At 31.6% G+C, this 21728-nt stretch overlaps 3 protein-coding genes across 5 annotated transcripts; 2 read left to right on the top strand and 1 right to left on the bottom strand.

Annotated features, from left to right (window-relative positions):
- Nucleotides 1-13347: 13347 nt before the first annotated feature.
- On the top strand, nucleotides 13348-17396 carry LOC104756617 (sucrose transport protein SUC2). The gene is made up of 4 exons (XM_010479231.3): nucleotides 13348-16312; nucleotides 16476-16539; nucleotides 16828-16871; nucleotides 16968-17396. Exons 1-4 carry the CDS (start codon nucleotides 15056-15058, stop codon nucleotides 17139-17141), a joined length of 1539 nt encoding a protein of 512 aa, XP_010477533.2. The 5' UTR covers nucleotides 13348-15055; the 3' UTR covers nucleotides 17142-17396.
- An 863-nt stretch (nucleotides 17397-18259) lies between these two features.
- On the top strand, nucleotides 18260-20410 carry LOC104756616 (tetratricopeptide repeat domain-containing protein PYG7, chloroplastic). 2 transcript variants are annotated; one of them, XM_010479230.3, is made up of 5 exons: nucleotides 18260-18600; nucleotides 18886-18926; nucleotides 19203-19501; nucleotides 19732-19878; nucleotides 19961-20410. In XM_010479230.3, exons 3-5 carry the CDS (start codon nucleotides 19244-19246, stop codon nucleotides 20243-20245), a joined length of 690 nt encoding a protein of 229 aa, XP_010477532.2. In that variant the 5' UTR covers nucleotides 18260-18600; nucleotides 18886-18926; nucleotides 19203-19243; the 3' UTR covers nucleotides 20246-20410. The 2 variants fall into 2 exon arrangements, with proteins under 2 accessions (XP_010477532.2, XP_010477531.2); XM_010479229.2 differs by having other exon boundaries at nucleotides 18281-18600; nucleotides 18890-18926.
- Nucleotides 20411-20448: 38 nt separating this feature from the next.
- LOC104756615 (Gibberellin-regulated family protein) lies at nucleotides 20449-21297 on the bottom strand. Of its 2 annotated transcripts, none has more exons than XM_010479226.2 (4): nucleotides 21184-21297; nucleotides 21030-21089; nucleotides 20897-20960; nucleotides 20449-20804 (listed from the first exon to the last, which is right to left on the bottom strand). In XM_010479226.2, exons 1-4 carry the CDS (start codon nucleotides 21241-21243, stop codon nucleotides 20623-20625), a joined length of 366 nt encoding a protein of 121 aa, XP_010477528.1. In that variant the 5' UTR covers nucleotides 21244-21297; the 3' UTR covers nucleotides 20449-20622. The 2 variants fall into 2 exon arrangements, with proteins under 2 accessions (XP_010477528.1, XP_010477530.1); XM_010479228.2 differs by having other exon boundaries at nucleotides 20897-20954.
- Nucleotides 21298-21728: the final 431 nt, after the last annotated feature.

The following is a 21728-nucleotide window of genomic DNA, read 5'->3' as shown; positions in this document are numbered from 1 at the left end:
ATATATATACACACTAGATATGACAACAGAAATGAGAATGTTAAGAATATGAAAAGGGAAAAAAGAAACAAAATGGGTTAAAATACGTTTAAAGGGTTTTATGTATGTCATTGTACTGAACTATTGCAAGATGCATTGATCCACATGATTTTATGAGGCTCGGATGGTTTCTCTTTGTTACAAAATATACTTCGACTAATTATAATATGCCATCAGTTTGACTCGTGATCAAGGTCTCTAATTTAAAATGTAAATCATAGTAAAATCATGAATAGTTCTTAATATGTATATCATTAATAACTTCAAATGTAAAATTTACTCACTTGGCGTTGCGTATTTTTGTTTTGTTTCTAGACTAGTAGTGGTTTTTGTGTTTTTTTTTTTCTTTTCAATTGAATTTGATTAGAATACTCTTTATATAGAACAGTTTCTTTAGATCTCTATTAGAAAATTTGGTAAATGGGTTATTCCTCAGCTACATTCACCCTGCAGGGATTAGTCGGGTGATAAGATAATTAAAAACAATAATCACTAATGATTATGAAAAAACACATGATGAAGTAACTTATTCGAACATGGCTGAATATGAAAAAATAAAGTTAAGAAAGTAGATTAAAAAGCTATTTTGTTTTGTTCTAATGTATGACTATATAATAAATTCGATGCCCATGATGAAAATTCGTTTCTATATAACTTATCTGGATATTTTAGCCATTCCCAGCATCGTCCAAAAGTGAGAAATTATATGTGCATCATGTGCTTAACTAGATTTGATTTATTCCATGAATTATTAATCAAAATAAGACTAGATGAATGATGAATCTCTAAGAAATAAAGAAATATACAAGTGGAAGAAGGGTTATGATTCTTGTGCTCAAGTGACTTTGGAGTCTATTTGAGCATGCCTGTGGCTGAGTGAAAGGATACCGTATTACGAGTAACACCCGGCTCGACCAGTTTTAACATGGACCGTATATTAGCAAGTGGTGGAGACCGCAATCCCACTTGGGCCAATGAACCGGACAGTGATGATCCTCTTTCAAACTTGAATTTGAACTCTTTATATATTCTTCTTGATCGGGATTCGGGAATAATTGGTACCATACTTTATATATATGCCAAACAATACTCAAAAAAATATTCTGGAAGATATGTAATTCAAATTGATCAAATATCAAATTAAAGAAGCTTTTCTTTTTACGTTTTTGGGGCGAATTAAGTTATGCACAAATACCCTCAAGTAAGGAATTATTTTCAACACATTTAATGTTACCAAAATTTGTACTTTAATGATGATTATCCAGTTTGCCAAAAAAAAAAAGAAAAAATTACTGCATTGTATTTCTGCATTCAATAATAGTTTGTATGTATATTTCAGTGCGTTTTTCCAGTATTTCATACTGTAGCTCATATTTTGGTCAATGAATAATATGAATCTTTGCAAGCAATACTTTCTAGTAATCAACTGAATTTCTTGACGACAATAAACTCACCTAGACTGTATTTTACAAGTTTACTACTTTACTGACGTCGGCTTGTGATTGAATCATAAAAAAATGGGTTGGGTGGATATCTTTTAGGAGAAAACAAAAGTGTGGGTAGGTGATCTACATCATCGTCAAATATTTGGGTCAATCTGAAATTATACCTTTTGAGAAAAGAACAAAAGAAAATATTAGGAAAGAGTAAAACATTTTTTTGGAATTTTGACGATTAAGACCCTAGGTGGATGACCTCGTGGCTCTTGGCGTTGAGAAAGTGTGCGTCAACCTCATATGATACATACAACAGTGTTTTGAACAACCTCAAATATATATATAACGTATAAATTAAATAGATAGTGTAAAGTTTAATAAATTATAAGAAATCCAGCTAGGGTTTGCAATACAAGCTTTTGGATGCGAAATCTGTGACCTTCTAGAGAAACCGGACCAAACATTTATATGTGCCATACCCTTTTTCTGGCCATGGTATATTGGGGTAATATCCGATCGTTATTTGTTAGGTTTGAATTGATTTATAAATTCAGGTATATTTTGATTGATGATTTAATAGTGAGTCATTACGTGAAATATCTATCAACATTTAAAACATAAATTAAAACTGCAATTTTTTTTTTTTTTTTGTCAAACCTATGAGACGAACCTAGCTAACAAATGTTCGTGGTAACTTGCGTGCATCACTATTAGGGAATATTATGATAGAATATATGTCTCACATTTCAGGACCATATGCATGTTTGTGGTGTAATATTGGGTCGGATCTTCAAGCTGCTATTATGAGACCGGTTGTAGCATATGCTTTCAGCGGGTAAGAGAACACGCTTACCACAGTTAAACGAGAATTACATGTCTTTCCGTATGAAATATTTTAATATTGCATCATCTCTTAATGGTCATGATTGTGGCTCGCCTACAAAAGCTCTTGTTCAAGTGACATTACGCTAAAGTAGCAATAAGGTTGCATATAATTTGTGTGTGTCGGCCAAAAAAAAAAAAACCAATGTGACCAGAGAGGGTGGAACGGTGAAGAAGAGTAAAATATAATCAATCAAGTAATGACCATCCTAGCCAAATCAACGTTCGAGATTTCTTTGACCGGATTGGATCCGCGTGAAAGGTTAATTAATTGAAATGAAAATGAAGTTTAAGGAACATGGAGTTAGTTAAGGAGTAGTTGTTAATAAATTCAATGGACCCTAGAAGTTGTGGCCTTCTCGGCCGGGCTCGGACCAGACATAAGACAGCCAAGCCGACCCACGTCTAACCCCAAAATCTCTTGGTTGTGTATCTTTCAGTGCGAAACAACTCAATATGGTTTATGTAACACGTGGCCAACCATATATTCCCCAAATTCATAAATAAGGTCATTCTCTTATTTTTCCCTTTTTAAAGTTATTTACATTTCCGATTGAAACTGGTAACTGTCGTAATTATTCTCCATGCCCCATCTCTCACTAGACTAGCCATTTTTGATTTTTCATTACATTTCACTTTTTATTTCTGTTTAATGTTTTTAGAAAGAATTTTCTTTTCACTGTCGAGGAAAACCCTGACTTAAAAGTAATGGTTTAACTTGTAATTCTTATATGGTTTGAGAATTTATCGACAATATGACTGACAATGCTTTTTAATTTGGTCTACTATATATATTCTTAGGATGAATAATTTTTATAATGCATATTCAGGAAATAGTTTATGAAGAGTAATGTGTATTACAATTAGATTCTTTAATATTTTACTAATATTTATTTACTTTTTTCTAAAATTATTCCTTTGAGCTGTGCATGGTGTGATTCTGTCATCTAGAAGACCAAGTTGCCCAACATGATGTAATAAAAAACTCTTTGGATACACAGCCTTAAATACTAATTTGTTTTTTCCCCTTATTGGAATTTTTTTTTGGTGTCGTAATGTCATATTCTCAGTTCCATCAAATTAATACGTTACGTTGAATCTTACAATCATATTAAATATCTGCTGAGGTAAGATAAGATAATAAATAGCCTTACTCTTATTATTTTTAACACAATAACTAAAAAATATAAAAGTTATATGAGTTCTTCATCCAACCCACTCAAATAATCTGAATTTGATTTTTTCGTCAATTTTAATTTTATTGGGTTACATAATTGCATGATTTATAGAGGTTCATTACGGTTCATATATACATATACATAGGTAAAAATAAATATAGTGTTATAAGTCCTTAAATTCGTAATGTTTTAAAGCCAACTAAAAATATCTATTACTTTTTTAAATATATACTGCTTATAAGTGGAATTAGCTGAAAACCATACATTTGACTTATCAATATATATTTCTCATTAATTAAATGTTTAAATAGATAAGATATAGTACAAAAAAATATTTGAATTCATTTAATTTTTACTCTCTTGCAAAACTAGGTTGCCAATCTGTTGATTTCTATGTTGAGTCTGTATCAAAGCCACCCTGGCTTGTGGAATCACTCAGTAATAACTCTGGTTAAATATATAATTTCTTTGCATAAAAAAATAAAAATCATGTAATTTTTACTTAGTCATTGATTAATTAGTGTATAAGATTGATGAACTTACTAAATCTATATTGCTTAATAAAATTCATTTTATTTTGCTAGAAGAAAAAACCTAATTTTTTTTTTGATTTTTTTAAAAAAAATTTGAGTAGGAAAATTTAAATCAGTGTGACATAAGCAAGACAGAGAACTAAATGTTTGGCTAGTCAGAAGAGAATTTGATTTTGCATACGTTTTTATTTTTAGAAAATTTGTCCCAACTTTTTTACTATAATATTTGTAGTGATAATATACTAGGTAGTAACCCGTGCTACAGCACGGGACAAATATTTCAAATAAATTTTAAATTCGTAAAATGACTAATAATTATATTTACTTTAGAATGGGAATGCACGTTCCGTCCCGTCCCATCTCCACATGTTCCAACCCATCTTCTCTCGTCTCGTCTCGTCTCGTCTCATCTCATATCGTCTCGTCTCGTCCCATATCCATCCAATTTTTTTTTGTCTTACGTTCGTTCTCTTTTAAATAATTATCCATTAGACAATGTTTATTAAAAGAGATTGGGTAAAAATTAGATGGGATACCAAATTTCTCGTTGAATATTTTTTTTGTTAGTTAGTTGAAACTATCCAAATAATTATAGTTTTAAAAAAGTATATAATTGTTTTCAAAAATACCAAATTTTCAAAGTGCTCGTTCCAAAGTGGTTAATTAACTGTCGCATAATAAATTCTTATCCAAATTAGTGAAAGCTTGACACTTGAATTTTTCTACCAGTATTTTTTTGATTTTGTACTTTTATCTAAAATTTCTTTCCCTTTTTTTGAAAAAATTGTTCAATATATTGATTTTCACTATTTGAATTACCTGTTTCAGTTTACATATACTATTTCTTATCTTAATACCATAAATATACAGAAAATTTTCTCAAAATTTAATTATTATTTCTTTAAGTATATGTAGTAAATTAAATTAAATTAATTTAATTATTAGTTTTTGGCTAGGTAGTAACCCGTGCTACAGCACGGGACACAATATTCAAGTGTTGACTAAGAATTATATTAATCCAGGTTTTGTAGCAAAGTTGTGTTGTTTTCATGTGATTATTTTTAAAATAAACCTAAACGTATTTACTTTGGAATAGGAAATACGTCCTTTCATGTCCCATCTCCTCACATCCCAACTCATCCCCTCTCGTCTCATCTCATCCCGTCTCGTCTAGTCCCGTCTCGTCCCGTATCAATCATAATTTTTCGTCTTATGTTCGTTCTTTTTTAAATTATTACTCGCTACACAATGTTTACTAAAAGAGATTGGGTAAAAAATAAAAATGGGATACCAGAGTTTTTCTTTGAATATTTTTTTATTTAGTTAGTTGAAATTATCAAAAAAATTATAATTTTCAAAAACTATATATCTGTTTTCAAAAATACCAAAATTTTAAAATTGCCTGTTCCAAAATAATTAGTTACATGTCGCATCCATATCAAAATTAGTGAAAACTTAACATTTGAATTTATATACTTATATTTTTTAATTTCCTATTTTTATCTAAAATTTATGACACTTTTTTTTAAAAAATTGTTCAATATATTGGTTCTCATTATGTGAATTACCCGTTTCAGTTTACATATTATTTCTCGTCTTAATACCATAAATAGAATGGACCTTTTCTCAAAATTTAGTTATTATTTTTTAAAGTATATGCACTTAATTAGTAAATTAAATTACTTAAAAAACACTGGTAAAACATATATTCAGAAAAATAATAAACCCTTTTAGGTTGTAAAATTTTAATTGTATAATATTAGAATTTTCCAAAAAAAATACTTGGCCACTCTTTTACGGTGTTTTGTCAATATTTTAGTGTATACGTAGAATATCGCTACTCATACCAAAAATAAACATGATCTTCATCTTCATCACGTGGAAAATATTAATTTTTTACAATCCATCCATAATAATCAAGCAAAGCCCGCTTTTGTTGAAAATGTTAAAGTAATTTTTTAATGGGGTGTTAAATCTCGTCCAGTCCAGTCTCATCTCATCCCGTCTCGATCCATCCCGTTAAAAATTTTATGTCCAATAAATTTTTTCTTTTAAATAATTACATAGTAGGTAACATAAATTGTAAAGTTTAATGTTTGTTTTTAAATGGTTGAACAGTATAATTTTAATCTTAATAAAAATTCTTTAATAAATTTGGTTTTATACTTTAATTGACATATCTTATTATCATTTTAACATTAATATATTAAAATAAAAGGTTTATATAGTTATTTGTTTAAATAATTGTAAGTTCAGTTTTAACGTATAAAAGTGATAAAATAATTAACCCGTTCTACAACAGTTTTCTATTAATGTTTTTAAAAATAATAATATCATAGAGATAAAACTTATTGTTGTCATATCTACAACTGAATTTTTCTTATTTTTTATTTCATATAATTACGTGATATTTAATGATATACATGTATAATTTTTAAACTAATCAAAATATTTCTCATAGTTTACTTAGGAGTGTTAAATCCAAATATCATATTTCAATTTAATTTTAGTTGGATGATTGCATGTATATAACCTAGACGTATCTATTTTAAAATTGGAAACATGTCTTGTCTTGTCCAGTATCTTCTCGTCTTGTCCCATCCCGTCCCATCCCTTGTTATCTTAATTTTTTGTATCCGGTAATATAATATGGTAATATACGGGTAAGAATTTTTGGTTGTAAATATATTTTAGAAAAATTTTGTTTTAATAAATTTATTAATTTTAAGTTGTAAAACTTATTGATCATGGATTTGCTGGATTATATTTATAGATATATTTATTTGGTATAATATTTATAATACAAAATTTTTGGTGTCACTCTTTTTGACATCTGAAAAATTAGTGATCTGAAAATGAATTGTTAGAGAATCATACTTTTGTTTATTGACTCACTTGGTTGTTAATTTGTTATGCGAATATATATATTTATTTGCTTACGATAGATACATGAACTAAAATTTAATAAGTTAATTTGTTACTACAGAAAAATATTATTAATACCCAAGAGATAATAGGGGACAAATATTATTAGTGTTTATAGAACAAATGCACAGACACACTAAGCAAGAAGAAGATAAATTTATTGATAAATTTGCTTAATACATAGTTGACTAAATTTGATATATGATTGGAATGACCAAATTTTTGGCAGAAGTAACATCAAAGGCATCCGTCGCAATTACTATCGGGTGAACATTTGGTGTGACAAAGGTTGAAATAGTTATTTTCGCTCACGACTCACCTTAAATTTTTGGCTCCTCGACTCACACATCCCTGCTTCCACAGTGACATCATACCTTAAAAATCATATAAACCATAATAATTTAATTTTTTTATATATTATTATAATTAGCAAAAACCTTGTCGACGTTGTTGACGTTTTTTGTTGTTGTGGTCTTCATCTTTATCACCTCTCGGTATATTAGGCTTTTTCATGAATTTTGTCTGCTTATGTTCAAGAGAAATACAAAGAAAAAATAAGAAAGATATAACCTAAACAAAAAAAACTACCAACATAGTTTTAAATAGGAAATGAAACTTAACTACGTTTATGCTTTTTGTTGTCACCTCGTTTGCAATATTTGTTAAAATGTTGGGTTGCTTAGTTAGTTTGTACTTGCCAAATAAAATACTAAAACCACATGCATTCATATAAGATCATTAGAGTTATGTTTCTGTCTAACTATGAAAACATTTGTATATATATGTTTCGATAATTGAAACCGAACCTTTCTAACTCATGGTGTTGGATATTATAATATGGTTGGACCTCGACAGCAACCATTTACCATTTACCAAGTTACCTGCAGACACACAATAACATATTATTAAAGATAATCCGGACAATGTAAAATCATGATTATGTGCTAATGGTTGAATGTCATAACATACAATAAAAAAAAAAAAACTGATCTTACTCACCATTTTTTCACATTCGCATATAAGATCAACATCTGTAAATTGCTAATATGATATACGTGGAGTAGGAAGTAAATTGCGAATGTGAGCCGGTGATGGAAGAGTCAGGAATAGGAGAGTATATATAAATTTTTAAATAAGGAGTAGGTTTTCTAATTTTTTTCAATAATTTGCACACGCATTTAATCCAGTTTATCAAATTTGGAACTACTACCAAGTTAAGCGGGATTATGAAAATATATTTTGATAGGTAATTAATGAATTGATTGGATGCAAAGCTATACTACAACAGATTTTCCGAAATTTTAGAGGCATATGGAATCGAATATATATACCATTATAATTTGAGTAAATAGTCAACGTATATATATTGTTAGTTAAAGAATATCTTACGTATATGGAATGAAATCACTCATACGAATCAATCATGAAAATAGGATACGAATTTAATTTGAATAACAAATAAAAGAAAAATCTTATTTACTTTAAAACGTTAAAATATAGAAATTAAAAATGGGAAAGTAGGGAAATATTAGTAACAGCTTACTCAAAAATGCTTGAATCTGTTATGCCTGAAATTTCAGGAAGATAGCTAAATATGAATGATAAAACAACTAATCACGGAATCAGTTATATTCGGGATTTTGAAATTATATACATTCCTATATTTTTGTAAGAAACTCAGATATCAAGATCAAATTTAAAGGTAATATTATGGGAATATAGTAATTTAAATTATATTTGGAAGCATACATGGAAACTATAATATTCATGTTTTGGAAGCATATATGGCAAGTGCTATATTTGATCCGCGTGTTTATCCGTTTAGGATATGAACAAAATTTCGTTTTTACCCTTAATGAAGATATATTATTTGGTTATAACTCCAATGGCATACTCTTGTAATTTTTTACAAAACAAAGGTTTAGTCCATAAACTGTGTTTCAAAATAATAGTAGGGATAGATGCGAATGGTGTATAAAATTCGTAGAGGATTTTTGGGGAGGAAAATAAAGCGACTCAGATGCTTGATTAGACTATCTTATGTGATGGTTCGATGGATCTAGAAACTGCTCAACTACAAAAAGGGGAGATTCTTTACTTGGTTAGATTTTAACACCTTTTTTGCTGATGATTTGAAAGAGATTTGGTTGGTACCAAAAAATTTATAAAAAATTAGCAACGTTGTAGTATCAAACCGTGGTTAAAGTCTAGCCTAGCCTATAATTGATTATTTTCAGTTTGACAAATTTTACCCCCTAACTTCTTTATATAAAAGATTTCGAATGTTTAATACTAATCCCCAAATATTTTTCCAATGGTAGAATGAATATATAGTGAATTACTTGTCGATTTTATCCAACGATTGATATGAATTAGCTTTTGACACACAAAAAAAAGTATGACATGATTAGAGATCTAACCATCTAGTAATAATCTTGCGTCTATACGTTATGCCTTATGCGTGGACATGTCTAATAATATTAACCCCGTTTACGATATTTTGATGTAAGATTTTACTTATGTTACATACAATCTAAATATTTTGATTTTTAGTTATAAATATCTTGAACCAAATAGATAAAATGGATTATCTATTGGATAAGTTCTAGATATTTTGTCAACTCCTAACAAAAACTGCTACAAACATTTTTGCTATGATGTTTTGAAAACTTTGTTAAAACGGTTTTAATAGTGAAATTACTTTTAGTTTAAGTCATATACAAGTTTTTGTTATTTCCAAATAATTTTTATCATCATATCGTATATTGTTGATATAATTTTTCTGCCTTTTACGTACTAGAAATGCCATATTCGTTTTTCAGCCGCTGCGATTAGATCCAACGACCAAAAAACAGTTGTTTAACACATAAATATATGTGGAGAGTCTGTTGAAAGTTGGGCAGAGAGGAGTCACTCGATGTAATAACGGCAACATATAAGGTATGTACACATGTCGCTAAAATAACAACGATTTTTATCTTCATTAATGATGTTACGGACGATCATATTGAGCAACGGTTTTTCTTTGTCTTTGTTATAATTTTTGTCTGCGCGGGAATCGCTATCGTTATTGTAACGATAGACCAACATGGCCAAACTCATAGACTACCATATCATTTTTATACTCACTAGGACCCAATATTGCGGGGTAAGTATTTTAGAAAAAAATAAATTAAAATTTTAAATTTTAAATTATATATTATAAAATTATTTGAAAGTAATATAATAGTTTAAATACATAAATATATTTTCGAAACTGTTAGTAAAAACACAACCATCAAAATGAAAACTTATAATAATAAAAAAAATATTATGACAAAGAGACACAACTAGAAATATGACAAAAAGAAAAATATTTTTTTTCATAATCACTTTGTCATAATATTTTTTGAAGAAATATAGTAAAGAGATACAATTAAAAAACTATTATGACAAAGTGATTCTAACTGACTAAATGCAATTTTTTAATAAATGATTATAGTTATAAAATATATTTAATAATGAGTGAAAATGTATCAACAAAAAATTAAAATTATAATACACACTTTTAAAAAGAAAAATTAAATATAAAAATAGTTTTTTTTATCAAAAGGTTATGATAAATAGCCGTAATTGTAAATTATATATTAAGTTGTGTTAATTTTTTATATTGCTATAATCATTTTTAATAGATAACGTTGAATATTGAATATTAATATTCAAATTATTTAGATACAATATTAAACAGAAAATTTGTTTCAACGAACAATGATTAATTAGTTATTGATGAAGAGACAAATATATAGAATTCAAAAGACATAACTATTTAAATAAATACACCTATTAAAATAAAAAATTGTGATGAAAAAATATGAATAAAATTTAATGAAAATACACAATTCTACAATACACATATACAACCATATAAAAGAGATGAAAATATACAACGAAAAGTTGTAACAGATATTTATTATATTAGTTGCTAATATACTCTTTTTTAATATGTTGTGGAAAAAAAATTCTAAAATTTTAAAAATGCATATAGAGTAATAAATTAAACTATATGACATTTGTATATGTTTCCGGAAAAAAAATGTAAACGAATCTCAACGCCTCACAAGTCACAACAACCAAAAATGTAAATGAACTCTAAAATTCAACCACTCGATTTAGATATAGCTTCAGCTTATCACTTTTAGATGAAGACCCGAAACGAAACTGAAAACGTAGCATACAGCACCTGTGTGTGTGTGTAAGAAGACTTTGTCCGTTAGCCGTTTACTTAGTTAGGAGTTAGGACACAAACAGTCAACGAAGTCTTCGACGATAACACCGCACTCTTCTCTTTCTTTGACTAAATTGAGTCATTAACGTAACCTTCTCCCGTTGTTCAATACGCGTGATTTCGTGAACTTCACTCTTCCCATTAGCTACGACGTGTCATTGTTTTATTTATTTATTTTTTTCAGAAGTGTATTCGTTTTCTACCGACCATTCCAATCTTTTTTTTTTTCTTTTTTGTTAAAGTTATCATAGATTGTGTTTAGTCTCCCTTTTGACTATCTTTTTTTCTTATATAGCTGTGATCTCCCTTTTGCTATGATTATAGTCGGTTTGGTGTATACTTTTCCTTGTTTACAAAAAAAAAAAAAAAATCATATATACAAACAAATAGTGTATTAATTTTAAACTCAACACAAGTCTTTAAGACTTAAATTCATCTCAAAAGCCTTTTTTTATGGAGAGGGGTGTTTTTCCAAAGCTTGTTGTCACTATAATTAATACTACTAGTACTAGTAGTACGATTTAGAATACTAGTAACATATGTAGAGCATTGGGAGTATCGGACCATGCAAGAGTTGAAAAAAAATAGAGGAGTTTTTGTCATAATAGCTAAAAAACGAAAGTTTTGTCAGCCAAAGAAGTGAGAATATATTGTGAGGTCTTACTAACTCTAACGCATGTGTAAACATATATAATACTGACCTAAACTTAAATTGCAAAACATAAAATGTTGTTGAAACCACATAAATAATATACTCCGTAGTAGTACTAATAGGAGTGGCCGTTACAACGTTTAATGGATAGTTTTACAGGTGGTCGATGAGTTAAAAAAAAAACAAAAAAACTTTCTCAGTCCTTTATTCCTTCAATGCCACGAGATTGTTGATCCCTAGAACTGATCAACACCACGTCATTTGAAATCTCTGAGTTATTATTAATTAATGAGTTATCTAGAACTTTTTTCTTAAAAATATAAAAGAAATATTTGGACTTTTGTCTTTCGGTCCTATTTATTTTCAAGTTAATAATCCTGATGTCTTTTTGGAGTATAATTTATCTTTAAGGAGTTTTTTTTTAAGCATTTTTCTACATTTCAATATGGATGACTGAAACATGTAACTCCTGTTGGTCAGGAAAATCTCATAAATTGTACTAAATCATCTTCAATTTCAAATCTATAAATACAAATGGATGTTTGCATATATCCAAAAATATTTGGATATCTAAAAAAGTTAGAAATTCAGAATTTTACAATGTCATGATTTTCAGATTCTAATCATGCGATTATATTAAAACAATATTCGAGTATCCAAACTGTAGACAATTAGAAATTTATAACTCACCCTAATAATGTTACTATTTTCAGATGATCTACTCTTGGTATATAAGTGAATAACCAATACTTTCAAATTAATTATGATCCACCAAAATATTGGATGCTAGATTCATGTCAGTCCTAATTCCTAGTCACCATTCTCAAGGCTCGGGGTATCCTCTTCGTCTTAGGAGGTAGGTATTGGATGATCAAAGAAAGATTATTTTAGTATGGTCTCGTGATATATATGTTGACCCTTCTCATAGACTAAAGCTAGGAAAAGAAAACTGAAAATTGAGGCAAAACACATATGTTGCCGAGTCATTATCAACTACGGGTGCATAATGATGGAACAAAGCACAAATCTTTTAACGCAAAACTAACTACAACCTTCTTTTGGGGTCCCAATCCCCGACCCTAATGTTTTGGAATTAATAAAACTACAATCACTTACCCCAAACAAAAAGAAAAGTACATGGCCACTAAAATTTCTCATTTGAACCTATTTTTCTTTTTATAAATAAAATACGAGTTCATAATAATTTGACACACACAGTTACTTTGTATTATTATTATAATGGACCATGAAATCATTAGCATATGAACTGCAATGATGCAGAATCCACTTTGTCTCGTGGGAGACATTTACCAGATTTCGTTAAATTGGTTTTCTTCCTTTTATGTGTTGGGTCATTGTTAGTGGGTACAATTTACCTTATCTATTTTGAACTTCCATTTTAAAAAAATTATCGGAAACATATGTTATTCTTTGAAAACGGGCAAACAAATAACAATGTATTTGAAAATAGCTTGTATGTGGACAAAACTATATATGATTTCATCACAAGACTAACTTAAAAAACTAACTGGTTGTTCGTAAAAGGTTTTATATATGTCTTTGACTCTTTTCATATATATATATATATATATACAAGTGTTGAATTTATCTCCATTTCCACTGTGCCATACTAAAACACATTTTTATTTAGCTCCAACCTTCATTTTCTAACCAAAAAAACAAAAAAATTCCGTCTAGTGTACCTCTTTTACTTACAGACATCTGACCTCTGCTTCATTCGCTCTGTTTTCTATATTGTCTTATAATCGTTTTCGTTTGTCTAAAGGCTTTTTATAGTTCTGTAACGTATGGATATGTTTTCTGGATATATATCAATATAAAACCTTGCAAAAAAGCACATACTATTTTTTTACTGATTTGCATCGTTTATTTATTACTAGTGGTCAAGTCCCCAAAGATTGCATGTAGTAGTAGGTTCGAGAGTTCAGAAATAACGGAAGAAATCGACAATTGTGATCTTAAAATTCTTAATAAATCCAAATATGTCTCTGGTTATCTTCATTTAAAATGTGGATCAGAGAAGATAAGTCAAACTGTCTTCATAATTTAGGACAACCTCTTTTATTATTTCCCCAAAACCTCTTTTATGTAACTGCTTTGCTTATGTGTGCCTAATGGTACTTTTATTCTCCTGTCTCTTTATTCTCTTCACACTACATATATTTTTTTTTTGGAATTTTTTAAAATATGTGAAGAGCACAAATTAATTCTTTTCAAAAATAAGGATCATATGCATCATGCAAACTAGCACACCGACTACGTAATTTTTTTTTTTCTTTTTGATTACGTAATTATTATATCAAAGTGTTTAATACATCTCAGAAGTGTGATAGTAATTGACATTTTTATTAAGCAGTATAAATAAACAGTAGAAGAGTTGAAAATAGACATCTAAAAAAAAGTGTAATAAGAAGAATTTCAATTATTTGACATATTATTATCTTACAATTATTAAGCTTTCGTCTGAAAATAAAACAATAATAGTTTATCACAAAATTTATTCTAGTGCCACTCGCTCGGATCGAAATTCGAAAGTTAGATTCTCTTTTTTTTTTTTTCTTTACCTACTTTAAAAATCACAAGAAATATCAATCCGAATATATCTATCAACATAGTATATGCCTTTACCATATTATTTCTGACTTTTCTCTATCCAAATTATCTCCCTTCATCATACCTTTTCTTTTTAAATATTCTCATCTATTTTTCGTTACTATAATATCACAAAGTGGAAATAAAATAATGTGTCAGAGAGAATCGAACGTCCGTATCAGTATATAGTAAAAAGGTGAAGAAGGTAAAATCCAAAATATTTTTAAGTTCCAAAAACAGAAATTAAAATAAATGACGCGAAAAATACAAATCAGAAATATTAATGCAAGAGAGACACGTGTCGTTAAGGTACCCTACACCAAAGAGACAGCTCTGTTTTCTCTTCTCTACGCCTCAAGGTTCTTCTCTCTTTGAACTATCCATCACTGTGTCTTCTTTGGATAATCCTATATCCTTCTCTTCCTATAAATACCTCTCCACCCTTCCTCTTCCTCCACCACTACAACCACCGCAACAAACCCCCCACTCTCAAAGAAATCTCTTTTTCCTTTTCTTGATTTGTCACAAAAAATATGGTCAGCCATCCGATGGAGAAAGCTGCAAACGGTGTAGGAGCGTTGGAAACGCAGATGGGTGAGTTAGATCAGCCGGAGCGCCTTCGTAAGATCATATCGGTGGCTTCGATAGCAGCCGGTGTACAGTTCGGTTGGGCTTTACAGTTATCTCTGCTGACTCCTTACGTGCAGCTACTCGGAATCCCACATAAATGGGCTTCTCTGATTTGGCTCTGTGGACCAATCTCCGGTATGCTTGTTCAGCCTGTCGTTGGTTACCACAGTGACCGTTGCACCTCCAGATTCGGCCGTCGTCGTCCTTTCATCGTCGCTGGAGCCGGTTTAGTCACCGTTGCTGTTTTCCTTATCGGTTACGCTGCCGATATAGGTCACAGCATGGGTGATCAGCTTAACAAACCGCCGAGAACTCGAGCTATCGCGATTTTCGCTCTCGGGTTTTGGATCCTTGACGTGGCTAACAACACCTTGCAAGGACCCTGCAGAGCTTTCTTGGCTGATCTGTCAGCAGGAAACGCAAAGAAAACGCGAACCGCAAACGCGTTTTTCTCATTTTTCATGGCGGTTGGAAACGTTTTGGGTTACGCGGCGGGTTCTTACAGGAACCTCTACAAAGTCGTGCCTTTCACCATGACCGAGTCATGCGATCTCTACTGCGCGAACCTCAAAACGTGTTTTTTCCTATCCATAACGCTTCTCCTCTTGGTCACTTTCGTATCTCTCTGTTACGTGAAGGAAAAGCCATGGACGCCCGAGCCAACAGCCGATGGGAAAGCCTCGAACGTTCCGTTTTTCGGAGAAATCTTCGGAGCTTTCAAGGAACTAAAAAGACCGATGTGGATGCTTCTTATAGTCACTGCACTGAACTGGATCGCTTGGTTCCCTTTCCTCCTCTTCGACACTGATTGGATGGGCCGTGAGGTGTACGGAGGAAACTCAGACGCAACCGCATCCGCAGCATCTAAAAAGCTTTACAACGACGGAGTCAGAACTGGTGCTTTGGGGCTTATGCTTAACGCTATTGTTCTTGGTTTCATGTCTCTTGGTGTTGAATGGATTGGTCGGAAACTGGGAGGAGCCAAAAGGCTTTGGGGAATTGTTAACTTCATCCTCGCCATTTGCTTAGCCATGACGGTTCTTGTTACGAAACAGGCCGAGGATTACCGACGAGATCACGGCGGCGCTCATGAAAAACCACCTGGTAACGTCACAGCTGGTGCTTTAACTCTCTTCGCCGTCCTCGGTATTCCCCAAGCCGTAAGTGTCTCTCTCTCTGTTTTTTTTCTACGGTTAGTTTTATTATTATTCATTTAACTAACTATTCTTTATTACTATATCTGATTTGTCGTTATAGTCTCGGAAAGTAACTATATTAACGTAATCTGACATAAATTTTATAATTATTTTTTATTAATTGCAGATTACGTTCAGTATTCCTTTTGCACTAGCTTCCATATTTTCAACCAATTCCGGTGCCGGCCAAGGTAAATTTTTCTTCTTCTATTTAATCTAAAATTACCCTTTTTGTTTTGGATAATCCTAGTCGACAATCTTCTTAAAGTGTTGGGACCTAAAAAAAGCTAAAAAGCATTTAATACGTGCAGATTCGTGTTTATAACTTATTGAGATGATATAAGTAAACCAATGTTGAGCGTCTCACTGACCATATGGAATATATACAAAATACAATTTTTTTTTACCTACCTACGAAAAATTGTAAAATCTTGAATTAAAATTTTTAAACTAAAGATTTGTGTTTTTTCCTTCCACAGGACTTTCCCTAGGTGTTCTGAATCTGGCCATTGTCGTCCCTCAGGTTAGACCGTTTAAAAACAGTTTTACTTATATATCCATTTAGAAAGAAAAAAATGTTAATGACTAATATAAGTTTTTTGGTTGGTTAAAATATTAGATGGTGGTATCTGTGGGAGGTGGACCATTCGATGAACTATTCGGTGGTGGAAACATTCCGGCGTTTGTGTTAGGAGCCATTGCGGCAGCGGTGAGTGGCATATTGGCGTTAACGGTGTTGCCTTCACCGCCACCTGATGCTCCTGCGTTCAAAGCTACTATGGGTTTTCATTGAATTTTAGCAGTGCTTCATTGGCTCTCTTTCTCTCATAAAACAGTAGTATTGTGCAAATCCTACATAAAGAAGAAAAAAAAAAAAAAAGGAAGTTGAAACTCAATGGGTTGGTTTGTATTTTACCTAAACCCACTATGTTCCTTTTTTTTTTTTTTTTGTAACTGAAGTTTAAGTTTGGAGTATATTTTACTCTTTTTTTTGTTGTTTTGGTTACCTTCAAGGCTTCAATATTACGACTTCAATGTTTCGGTATTACTACCTCATATATAATCTGCAAAAAGAATATGTAAAGATCTCAAACATTTTTTTAACAAAGAAAAACAACGATCTAAAAAACAATTTCATATGTAATTGAGTTGATTACTTATTTCACAAAATTATTTGTTCATAAGAAAGACTTACAAATAATACCTTTACATTTTAGTACATATGTTAAATATATATATAATTAAAAACGATGAAATAAGAGCATTCTCCATTTTGTTTTTAGCATATATATTTGTCTATAGACAATGTATTTGTTTTCAACATTTGTTAACCTCATTTTCCCATTCCCAATGGTTAAACTAGCTAGGGTTATGAGATAACTTGATCAAAATGTACATAGTTGGTAAGCTTATTGGTCAAAAATTAAAAGTCTGATACGCCTTCTTCTCCAAAGTAGGATAATTAAGTTTGGAATTTTTTTTTTAAAGTACAATTAAAAGTACATTCTTTTACGTTTTTAGATGTAATATCAAAAAAACGTATCTAATGAAGTTTGAAGGAGCTTCTAAATTATTTGTTAAGGTTCTTCCTAACTAGTACGAAAAAATTATAAACACATTTTTTTTCCTTTAGATATATACTTTAAAAAAAAAAACCATAAAATGTAAGAGATTGGACAAAAAAAAAAAAACGACCAAAGTGAGAGAGTACCTTAGTTTTATCGTCATAAGCGAATACAAAAGCTTCAAGACTTATAAAGCTAAAGTTTGTGTCTAGGATGAACTAAAGTGGCAACATGTCTTTTTGATGAGTGTAACAAATTAAGCAGCACAAAATGTTACAGTTCTATAGAAAATATCTCATGAATTGTATCTTGATTTGGTCATTATTGGCTTATCCTCTATAAGTAGTGCCTTATCAATAAGATAACCGAATGATGAAATAATGTAGATTTAAACCGGAATGGACTAAACCGGAAAATTGGAAGAGCAAACGTGGGCCTTATCTTCTTCTATCATCTTCTTGAGCAAACACAACACTCTCTCCTCTCACAGTACGATTTTGATTCCCAGGCTTCTGAGATTAATCATCTCATCGAAAGACCAAAAAAAAAGGTTCAGTGACCCTTATGTTCGAATCGAACATGCTTCTCCATACTCTATCTTCTTCGTCTCCTCCAATCCACCGTCTCTATCTTCACCATTCTCAGATTCTCCCTTCTTCTGGATCACCCAAGAAGATTTCTCTTCAGGTAAACACTCCACGTTGCTCTCTTCCCCATCATCAGCCATAGTTTTTAGACTTAGTTTTATTCTAGGGCTTCCTCTGTTTTTGTTTTCCTCATTTGAGGATCTTAATTTGTAATTGTTCTTTAAGACTCTTTTAAAAATCCATTGGTATGTGAAACGGTACTATGTGTTTAGTGGAATCTGAACAAGAACGGATTCAAAAATTTACCCTTTAGTTAGCTTTACATAGTGGTGGGATGATGAGAACTTGCTAATCTTCCTCCATGTTTTTGAACTTGTGGATGAAGGCAGATACATGGAAGGACTTTGGCCATTCGATCTTTTCATGGTACTTCACTTCTCTCTTCTTCTCTCCCTGCTTAAAGTTCCATACTTTTCTTTACATTTACTCTGTAGCAAAACATAGGCCTGTTTTTTGGGGAGGGGGTTTTGCAAAAGTTGAGGACTTTAATCTCTTAAATAGTCTTAAATCCATTGGCACATGAAACTGTTTTCCAAATTCTAGTTTTTGATATGTATACTATTAAATTCTAGTTGTGATTCAACCAGATTTGATGGATTCAGATGTCTTTGTATTCTCACCATATGTGGATCTCTTCTGCAGAAATTTCTGCTAGAGGCTTACCAGCTTTGAACAAAGCTTCCATGAAGAAGCTACCAATCAAAGGATCCAGCTTTCTGCTGGGGCAGAGCATGTTGATGATTTCTGCTCATCCACAGTTGGCAGCAGCAGCAGAAATCATAAAGCCTGAACCGATTTACGAAGTTGGGGAGTTATTTGAACTTAGTATTCAGCTTTCTTACTTGCTGTTACTATTGGGTTTACTTGGAGTTGGTACTTTCTATGTGATTCGTCAAGTACTTGTGCGTAGAGAACTTGACCTCTCTGCTAAAGAATTGCAGGTATTTTGCATTCACAACTATTTACCAGACAATATGTGATCCAAGTAGTAACCTTTGTGGTAGTAAAACAGTAGGATAAGTAACTGAGATGAAAGAGTCTAGAGAGGGAAGAATAGAATTTAAGAAATAATATTGATGTCTCTCATATCATTGGCTGTCTCTATGCTTGCCCTACTTGTTTGTTAAATTGATCAAATTTGAATGTTATGGTTCTAATATATAACCTGAAGGAGCAAGTTAGGAGTGGTGATGCAAGTGCAACAGAGCTCTTCGAGCTCGGTGCAGTGATGCTGAGAAGGAAATTTTACCCTGCAGCCAACAAGTTTTTGCAACAAGCCATCCAGAAATGGGACGGTGATGATCAAGATCTTGCCCAGGTAATGTAGTTCTTAAAACACACATACCATATCCAGCAAGTACGAGAACCAATTGACACTATACATACAATTCTCGAGACAGGTCTATAACGCTCTTGGAGTGAGTTATGTCCGAGAGGATAAACTCGACAAAGGAATCGCTCAGTTTGAAATGGCGGTGAAGCTGCAGCCAGGTTATGTAACGGCTTGGAACAACCTTGGGGATGCGTATGAGAAGAAAAAAGAGTTGCCGTTGGCGTTGAAAGCGTTTGAAGAGGTTTTGTTGTTTGATCCGAACAACAAGGTGGCTCGGCCACGGCGAGATGGGTTAAAAGATCGTGTGAAGCTCTATAAAGGCGTTGTGGCTGTTAAGTCTAAGAAACGGTGACGGCTAAAGCAAGAAGCAAACTCGAACCAAGAGCTGTTGGTCTCTCTCCCTCTTGTCTTTTTTTTTGGTTTGGTAATATGTAACTGTAAGGGAGATTTTATGTTAATATGATAATGAAACTTTGTTGTTTCGTTTTGTGTTAATGGAAATAGAATGCCTAAATTATTTGATCGAGTGTATTTAATACGACGTCTAAAACTTGGTAACCAATAAAATCACTCATTTTATTATTCAGAATCGATACAAACTTTTTAGTTGAATACTATAATAGTATAATGTAAACATAACGGAAATAAAGCTCACTTCACACATGCAATAATAACAATAGAAGTAACATAATTAGAAAATGAACACATATAATTTAGAGTTTTGAAGTCTTAAGGACACTTGAGTTTATTGCCATGAGTACGTAGATTGGCATAGCAAGGACATGCTGCTGTGTTGCCGGAGGTTCCCGGCGGCACACACTGACACTTGGCACAGCAACTTCCACAAGCTCTGTAGCACACTTTCTTCCTCGATGTCTCACTGCATCTCCTTGCGCATGCATGCCCACAATCTATAAAATTGGATCATCAAATGATGAAAACTTGTGGAACATTTTAAGAAAACTGAAAACAGAGGATGGAAGTGTTGAAAGAGCAGACTAACTGAAGCGTGGACGATGGTGTGTTCTCTTAAACGCTGCCGTCTGGTTCTCGTCGTTCGTCTGAAACTATTAATTAGCAACAAGAAGATTACTAAGTTTAACTCTCTGAAAAGTCTGTTTGATATGGTTTATTACCTGAGAAGCAGAGGATGTTTCAGCAGCGTTGCTTGATGATGAAGATAACTCTGCAAGTGCCTGTGAAGACCAGAGAGATTTTTATTTTATATTTTTGTTTGGTTTGTTCGTAAGAGAGAGAAGCTAATCTTGAAAATGGTTTGTAACAGTTTACCTGAGAAAGCAGAAGATAAGAGATGATCATCACAAAAGCCACCACATTCATCTTCTTCATCTTTCTTGGTCAGTGTTTTTAGAGGTTTTGAAGTAGTGTTTGAATATAGGAGGAGCTGTGAATGATTCTTTATATAGATACATTTCAGATATTTTTTTCCTCTCTTTTTTTTTGTTTTGTTTTTTTGTTTTTGTTTTTTTGTTCCATGTTGGATAGAGATCACATGCATGGACTTTCATCGCTGGACAAAACATAATTCACAGGTTTTTGTTTGGATAAATCACAGATTATAGATTGTGTTTTGCTGTAAAGTGTTGGGAGTTTGATGCAAACAGTTTTGATTGGTGCCCCTTTTATGAAGGACTAATTAGTATGCATGGAAGGGAAGAAAATTCAAACCTAGTTCAGTGAATTATAAATCAATTTGTTACGTATAAATGAGATAATTTTTACATTTACAGATATGAGATGGATGTTATATTATAATGTATTTTCAATACGTAATTAATTTGTGTGACTTCACTGATTTGATGACACACTTGTGG

This window comes from Camelina sativa, chromosome 17 (genome assembly GCF_030686135.1).
Source record: "Camelina sativa cultivar CO46 ecotype springtype chromosome 17, ASM3068613v1".
Lineage (NCBI taxonomy): Eukaryota > Viridiplantae > Streptophyta > Magnoliopsida > Brassicales > Brassicaceae > Camelina > Camelina sativa.
This window is presented reverse-complemented; position numbering and strand designations above follow the sequence as displayed.